This window comes from Phaeodactylum tricornutum, chromosome 30, assembly GCF_000150955.2.
Source record: "Phaeodactylum tricornutum CCAP 1055/1 chromosome 30, whole genome shotgun sequence".
Taxonomy (NCBI): Eukaryota; Bacillariophyta; class Bacillariophyceae; order Surirellales; family Neidiaceae; genus Phaeodactylum; species Phaeodactylum tricornutum.
In genome coordinates, this window is record NC_011698.1 from 34,005 (window position 1) to 42,751 (window position 8,747).

An 8,747-nucleotide genomic window follows, 5' to 3' on the forward strand; every position below is an offset into this window, starting at 1 on the left:
GTTGGCTGTGAAAGAAATATCTAATCGAAAACTCGTACTACCATAGCTGAAACGTAAAATGTATTTATTTTCTGTTGTAGGTTCGATCCTTTTCACCACCAAATAAAGCTCGCATCAGCGATATTTCACAATTATCACTTTTCATTCCAGCAGCTAAATATGAAGTAAGTGCATTGACGCATGCTCCAACACATTTAGCCGCAAAATCAACCTTCTCTTGTTGGGACAGAAACATTGCAGGAGTGACCATACTAACTTTAAGCTGCTTCCTGTCAAAGTTCCGTATATTGTACATTACAGTAGACATACAATGATTTATTATGCTGATGAGGGTGATTCTGGAAGCGCATCTTGGTCCAGAGCCGTTGCCTTGATTGTTTCCAAAACGCTCTTCAGTCTCTTGCCACCCGCTGAAGGTCGAAAGCTGTATATTTGCTGGCCGTCTTTTCGCACGCTTACTACTGTTGGTAAAGGATTAAGAATAGAGGGAGTTGATTCTTGCACATCAAAGTCCACTTCGCTTATCCGGAAGATGGCCGTCCGGCTGCCACCAATCACCGGAATGAGCTGAGTGATAAACAAAAGGTGTTTTGCCGTTACAGAGCAGGTGCCGGAAGCCCCCCCAACAACAATATTCCATTTTAACAAAGGTACTTCCATGACACCCGCTTTCCTGTGAAAATCATCTGCAGCTTTGGCTGCCTTCTCGGACAATGCGATACCGTTCTGTAAGGATTGAATCAAAGTGCGCTGATGTGCTTGCATCTTGGCCAACCTATCCATTACTTGTAGGTTCTTACGGCCTAGCCGAGCACCCTTCTCCTCGTCGTCTTGTATTTGAAATGCGTTCAGGATAAGAGAGACCGCACGTCGTGCCATGGCCAATGACTCTGACGCATCAATAGCATACAGAGTTGTCGGCGACAAAATCGGTTCGTCTCGCCCGGCGTCACTTGTAAGAGCTTGAGTCTCGTTTAAAGCTTCCATCACTCTCAGCCCCCAAGGTGGACATGCCTGTTGGGGTGGTGTAAAGTCCAAGGGATATTCGTTGAGCGGCACAGGTTTGGGCAACAATGGGGCTTCCATACCGTATGCGTCAAATGTTGGCTGTAGTAGCGAAATCATGTTGGCACAAGCGTACTCGGCCTCGCGCGCGTACTCTTCTAATTCGCTCGCGCTCTTCAGTAGCTGCATTATCATGACTTCCCGTGAAAACCGTCGAATCTGCGAGCAGTAGTGTACATCCAAGGTAGGCAAAGCCGGAAAAGCCCCAAAGCGCGCCGTGGTCAATGTCGTGTAAGTCAAGTCCCGTGTTTCTAGCTCTTCCCACGTCGCTTGGACGAAACGCCACGAAGACTGAATCACTGGCCAGTCGTCCGAATTCAGAGACGGTAAGGTGATGCTTCCTTCGCGGACGGACGGACACGCTCGGTAATGCTCCAATAGATGACTGGAGACAAGAGTCTGCATGGACTCACGGTTGTCGAAGCGTTTGCCCGGGGAGCGGATCCTTTTTGACAATTCGGGAGCTTCTACCCGCTGCACCAATGCACAACATTCGCGCAAACGAGTGGATGCCTCAATATCAAGGTGTTCTACCAACGCAAAGTGATTTGTTCCTAATACGTGATCGCCGGCCGGATTTTGCTGTGACAGTGCCGTGACCCAAGATGTGTTCATATTGTCCACATCGTCACTGGGTTGAATAGACTCGCTGCAACAGTGATACACGCGTAGCAACAAGACTCGCTCGCAAGAATCAGATTTGGCCGTGCATAATTGAGCATCGATGAGAAAGGGTGGGTATGTACTGGGTACACCCTCCAACTCGCCCGCACTTGATTTACTGTGAAAGGATTCTTCCACAAGTCGATCCGGATCTCGTGGGACGACACACCCGGATATGATTCCTCGTAAATGACCGCCCTGTCGTTTGAGAATCCGTGCATGTATGGCGGTACTAGTCAGAACCTGATGTACGGCATCCATTATGGCTCCACAGAGAACGTCAGGTCGGACTGGGATTGCCAAGGTGCGAACCGGTAAGGGTAGTGTGTATTGACTACAACCAGTAACAGTAGTATCAGGTCCGGGTTTGGCTGCATCTGGTAAACCCACATATAAATGTTTAAGTTTGGATTCGGGAATGGCGAGACAATAGTCTTTCAAACCGATGAGATTCCCGGTAGTTGTGTCGCGGGGTGGTACAACGAAGGAAGTCAAGTCGACCGAATACCAACCGCCGTGTTCTTCCAACGAAAGGCGCAAAGCGGTAAAGTGATCCTTGTGTGTGTAGGGCTGAATAGGATTGGCTACGGAACGGGATGGTGTACCTGCCGTTAGCAGTATGGAACTATCCCTGGGTCCTTGGTCAACTTCGGGAGACGAAGAAGTCGTGGCTGTCGATTTCCCATTCGGCGAAGATACTGGAGATGGTATACGGATTGGCGACAGAACTTTGTCTGGACAATCGTCGTCGTCAATTTCCAAGCTGCATTCTTCCTGCTTGTTACCGTCGCTGGGATCTATATCGGCCTCTCGACTGGACGACGACTGCAGAGCGAGGGCAGGTGAACCGTCGGCACTTTGGTGATCCGGCGGATCAAAGAGCTGTCGTTTCATCCCCTCGCAAAAGGGTGTTCCCGATAAATTGAATTTGTCGACTGCGTCGCTAGTGTTTGACATATTGTGCGAAACTGTTTGAAATAAGGTGGAAAAGTCCTGGGCGAGTTCCAATTCTTGTCGCAAGAGTGCTTCCGAGAATTGCAGACTCTCCATTTCCCGATCCATGTCATCGTCTTCCGAAGTGGCTGCTTCCAAAACAGAGAAGGAGGGATGCGACTGAAATTCGAATGGAACCTGCAGGAGAGCGTCCGCTTGTTCAAAATCAGGGGCGAGTTTGGCCGCAAGCGCTCGGATTTCGGCGTTTTGTGATTCGTCCGGATTCAAGGGGACGGGACTGTTCACACAATCGTCGAGAGCCAGCTTGTCGTATGCCTGTGTGTCTTCGTCTGTTCCCGACTCCGTTGAGGCGTCGGATCGGAGTGAAGCGGGAGTCAACGAGGAGGACATGACACTGGCGTATGGTGTGGGGATGCGTCTGTTCTCGTAAACGGAAGGATGGTGGGCGCGAAAGTGATCCAGCAATCGTCCTCGTGCTGTCCGGGGATGCTTTGCGAAAGAACGGCTTCTCGGTGTCAATCGCTAGAGTCACAGAACAAATCAATGACAAGAAAAGCACGGTGTGGAGGACGAAAGTTGACAGGTACGCTTGGTGGTGTTGCTTTTGCTTTTGATCGTATTGTTGTGCTGTGGGTAGGTGTCATCATGGTCTCTTGACTGCAAGCCTGCCCCGACGCCTTGTTGTTCGGAGAATTTCAAACAAATGTCTTGAACGACAATAAAAACCAATCGAAAACCACACAGGATACTTTGAGGAAGTTCGCTATCGTAATACTAGAAAAACCCTACGACAAGCATATCGGGGTTCATTGTCCCTTTATCTTGGGTTTATGCTTATAAGTCTTTGTTTTCCGTCTTTTTTATCGTATCTACAATCCTTTGGTCCCACAGACACGTTTTAGCCCGTTATCGTTGCAGTTTTCTAGTTTATCAGACCCATCGTTCTACGCTGAGGTAGCGGGATCAAAGGTAGGGTGATTCGTTGTGATTTGAGTGTTTGTTTAATGAGCCTCAGTTTTTGGTCCCACAGACACGTTTTAGCCCGTTATCGTTGCAGTTTTCTAGTTTATCAGACCCATCGTTCTACGCTGAGGTAGCGGGATCAAAGGTAGGGTGATTCGTTGTGATTTGAGTGTTTGAGTGATCGCCAAGTCCGATAGTGCCTGGGGAGGTAAAGCTAAATACCTGGCTCTTCATGTCGTTGTTGAGTCGCCGAAGCCTGCAGAGGCCTGGAATATACTGCCAGTTTCTCGTAATGGTCCATGTGGTAGACATGTTGATCGGTAACTGGGTTTCGTATCCGTCTAACGGTCTGAAACGAGGCAAAATCTCCATGGTGGGACGCTTCCATGGATCTCTTCATCTACCGAAGAAGGTGCATTGCACAAGAATTTATTGTTTGCTAAAAGCTCGGATCCAAGCTTTATCCATGTGTGGATGATAAGTAGTTTGTTTGCATGGAACATTTACTTATACAGCAACAATTATCGGACTTGTACCAAACGGTAATCGTGGATCCTCCACTCTGATAGATATCAGCCAAATATCTCGTATTATGGGTTGCGACATGAAAATGGTGTTTGTCGCGTTTTATTGAAATGGTTCTCAAACGGTATTCAATATCGATATCACTTATATGGTATTTATGTGGTGTTCACATGTGATGTTATCAGTGATCAATAATTCTCGTGTTCACGTGGTGCAGAAAGAACACTGAATGTTGTCGAACCAGCTTACGAAGTTTTTATGAAATTTAAGACAGGTGAAGAAGACAAGAGTTGACCATGGCGGCTGCTTTAGCTCAAGTTCGAAATGCTTTACAAGCGATCGGCATTGTTGATGTCGAACAACGCGATGCCATCACGGATTCGATTACGTCTATGGATGTTTTCGAGATCGCAACGGATGATTTCATCAAGGACATGTGTAAGAACATCCGTCGTCCCGGGGGTACACTTCCGAATCCTAACGCAGAACAACCTGGAGCCCCGGCAATGATTCCTCACAATGGTGTAGCAATTTCACCTACTGCGGAGGAGCGTCTTGTGTTATTGGCATACTATGTTCGTCACCTCAAGCGCACTTCTCGGCCTTATCCGGTTCAGTTCAATGCAGCGCGTATTTTCTCGATGATCGAGATCAAGAAGCGTGAGAAGGAAGACAAAGAGTTAGCGAAAGACCTTGTTGCTCCTGGACAAATTGAAGACTTGAAAAAGATCCGTAATGCCTTCGAAAATATTGCAGAATATTTGCTTCAAATTCGAGGAACAACGGGAGTTCCATTGGCTTATGTCATTCGTGAAGACGAAGAAGTTCCTGAAGGTCCGGATAACAACTATCAAGATGCGTTTGAAGAAATGATAGCGCAATGTCCGCATGAAGAAGAGTCCTATGCAGCAGATAATGCTCAAGTGTGGTCTATTATTCGCGTTTGTACTCATGGTGGTCCTACTTGGAGCTGGGTGTCGGCTTATGCTCGAGCTCGTAATGGTCGTGCGGCTTGGTTTGCACTTCGCTCGCATTATTTGGGACCGACTAATCAGTCGAAGATTATGACGCGTGCTGAAGGTGATCTTGAGTCAAAGTTCTACAACGGAGAGCGTTGTAACTTTACTTTCGAACGTTTTGCTGAGATTCATCAGCAAGCTCATACAGATCTGGAAGAGTTTGGAGAGCCATTGACAGAGGCTGCAAAAGTTCGGAAATTTTTGAAACGGATTCAGGCATCGTTTCTCAATTCTGAAATTGCCACTGTTTGTGCTAACCCATCTTTTAAAAAAGATTTTGAAGCCACAGTGAATTTCCTCAGTGAGTTTATTGAAGAGCAGAATCAAGCTCAGCTTCGGAATATTTGGTCAGGTCGATCTGGTTGGGGTCAAGGACAAGGTAGAGGATCAGGTCGTGGTAATAAAGGTCGCGGTGGACGCAGTGATAGAGGTGTTTTCAACAAAGGTTCTACCAAGGGCATGGTGGATAAGTATTATACCTTTGATGAATACAAGAGTATGAATGCTGAACAGAAGCGTCACTTGCATACATTACGTCAAGAAGCTGGTGGTAAATGCAATGCTTCTACTGTTGATTCTCAAGAAAAGGAGGATGACAAGAAATCAAAGACGAGTCGTGATGATACAAGCTCGCTTACTTCGAAGTCGTCAGCAGGTCGAAATATGTCGCAGAGAAGTTCGAATATGTCAGTGGTATCAACACATTCTATCTCTATACAGTCACTTGAGAGTGCATTTATATCACACGCGGAGTTAGATTCTCACGCGGATACTTGTTGCGTTGGAAAGAACGCTTATATATTTCACAAAACCTCTCGAACGGTTGATGTTTCTGCATTTTTATCTACATTGGGACAAGCCCGGTCTGTACCAATTGTCTCTGCTGCTCTTGCATATGATCATCCTTACACATATGAGACTTTTATTTTAACTATTCATCAGGCCTTGCACTTTCCTACCATGGAACATAATTTGTTAAATCCGAATCAGCTCCGGTTAAACAATGTGCAGGTCTATGATTGTCCAAGATTTTTACTTGAAATTCCCACGGATTTGTCACATTTGATTTATTTCCCGAACGAGAATCTTAAATTGCATCTGCAATTAGATGGTGTGATTTCGTATTTGCCAGTGCGAAAGCCGTCTCCGGAGGAGTTTCGTAATTTTCACAAGTTGACTCTCACGTATGACAATCCCATTTGGGATCCTTATTCGACGGATTTTACTCGTCAGGAGGAGAAGTATACCGATAGCAAAGGTATTTTGGTAACGAGACAATCCGGTCATGCAAACATTCAAATGATCTCGTCACACAAAAGTACAGTATCAGTTGTGTTGTCTAGTATTTCGGTGTCACTCGATGAACAGCATTTTGTCGAAGCACTTGAGAAGACATGTCTGGTGAGTGTTGCTCAGTTGTTGAATTACAGGTACAGAGTTACTCCGGAAGAGTTAGCCAGACGTTGGAATATTGGTTTATCTGCAGCGAAACGAACTTTATTGGCTACAACTCAGAGAGGGGTCAAGGATATTGCCAGTCGCTCTTTAACACAGAGAGTCAAGCCAACTACCAGTCAGCTCAGATACCGACATCTCCGTACAAGTGTGTATACGGATACAATGTTTTCTTGTGTAATGTCTTTGAGCGGAAACACCTGTGCCCAGATTTACGTCAACAATCTTGATTGGACACGTGCTTATGCTATGAAGTCAAAAGGTAATGCCCATGAGACATTGGATTTGTTGTTTCACCGAGAAGGTGTTCCAGCCGAGATTATTTCGGATGGCGCGAAAGAATTGGTGCAGGGTGAATTCAGATGGAAGGTTCGTGCAGCAGGATCCCATGCTAGACAGATCGAACCTTACTTGCCGTGGTCAAATCGAGCTGAGACTGCAATCAGAGCATTGAAACGCATGACTAACATGGCTATGAAAAAGTCATCTGCACCGTTATATTTATGGGATTTTTGCCTGGAGTTGCAAAGTATGATTTGATCGTCAATTGCCCATAGCATTTATGCATTGAACGACAATGTACCGAACACGGCAGTGTCAGGTGATACGACGGATATCAGTCACTTATGTGAATTTGCTTGGTATGATTGGATATGGTATTTGGACCCAGTCGACTTTCCGGTAGACAAACGGAATCTAGGTTGCTGGCTTGGTCCTGCGCATGACATTGGTGATGTTATGTGTGCGCGTATACTTGTTCGAAGTGGTCAAGTGGTATCTCGAACTTCTTACTCGCCACTCTCTACAGCTGATCTTAATTCCAGGGAGGTGCAATTAGACAAGTCCTCATTTGATGCAACTTTGAGCTATAATAACTGTGATGATGCCATTGCCCCTGTGTTTCCTGAAGAAGTTAATGTATTTTGCACTTATTCAGATGATTCGACAGGGGACGAGCCGTCAATGCCTCAAGCAGACGAGTTAGATCATGAAGCTTTTGATGAATACCTTGATGCACAAGTTGTGTTACCGTACAAGGACATTGCTACCACTGGAACAGTCATTGCGCGTAAAAAGGATCGCGATGGTAACTTGGTAGGGAAATCACATCCCAATCCTGTTTTGGATACGAGAGTTATGGAAGTCCAGTTCCCAGACGGTAATGTGCAGGAATTTGCTGCTAACGTTATTGCGGAACACTTATATTCGCAGGTGGATGATGAAGGACGCCGGTTTCGAATAGTAGATGAGATCATTGATCACAAGATGGATGGATTGGCAGTTGCACCTGACGATATGTATTATACGGACAAGCATGGTGTGAAACGCATAAGACGAACTACTAAAGGCTGGGTGTTGTTATTGCAATGGAAGGACGGATCTACAACTTGGTTTCCTCTTAAAGATCTGAAGGAATCGAATCCAATTGAAGTCGCCGAATATGCCGTTTCTAACAAACTGCTTCATGAGCCAGCTTTTGTTTGGTGGGTACCAGACATATTGCAGAAACGTGATTGTATTATTTCAGCGGTAAAGACGAGATACCTTAAAAGGACTCACAAGTTTGGTATTTGTATGCCAAAATCGGTCAAGCAAGCTCTCGAGATTGACCGAGATACTAACACTTTGTTGTGGTCGAATGCAATCAAGAAGGAAATGACAAATGTTATGCCAGCATTTAAAATTCTTGATCAGGATGCTCCTAAACCAGTTGCTCATACATGGATACCATGTCACATGATATTTGATATCAAAATGGATTTTACTCGCAAAGCCAGATTCGTCGCCGGGGGACATGTTACAGATCCGCCGAGTTCGATTACATATGCCAGTGTTGTTTCGCGCGATAGTGTTCGAATTGCTTTACTCATCGCATCTTTGAAATCATTGGATATACTTAGTGCTGATGCGTAGAATGCTTATTTGAATGCTCCAGTTCGCGAAAAGGTATATACAACATGTGGTCCAGAGTTCGGAAAGTCAATGGAAGGTCGTTATGCACTTATTGTTCGTGCGTTATATGGTTTAAAGTCGAGTGGGGCAGCATGGCGTGCTCACTTAGCTGCGACAATGGAGGAGTTGCATTTTATCTCTTGTCTTGCA

General features: G+C 45.7%; 1 protein-coding gene across 1 annotated transcript; it reads right to left on the minus strand.

The window, feature by feature from the left end:
- Positions 1–318: 318 nt before the first annotated feature.
- On the minus strand, positions 319–3,290 carry PHATRDRAFT_50430 (predicted protein; the record flags this gene model as incomplete). Its single annotated transcript, XM_002185383.1, has 1 exon — positions 319–3,290. The coding sequence occupies exon 1, from the start codon at positions 3,070–3,072 to the stop codon at positions 319–321; it is 2,754 nt and encodes a 917-aa protein (XP_002185419.1). The 5' UTR covers positions 3,073–3,290.
- Positions 3,291–8,747: the final 5,457 nt, after the last annotated feature.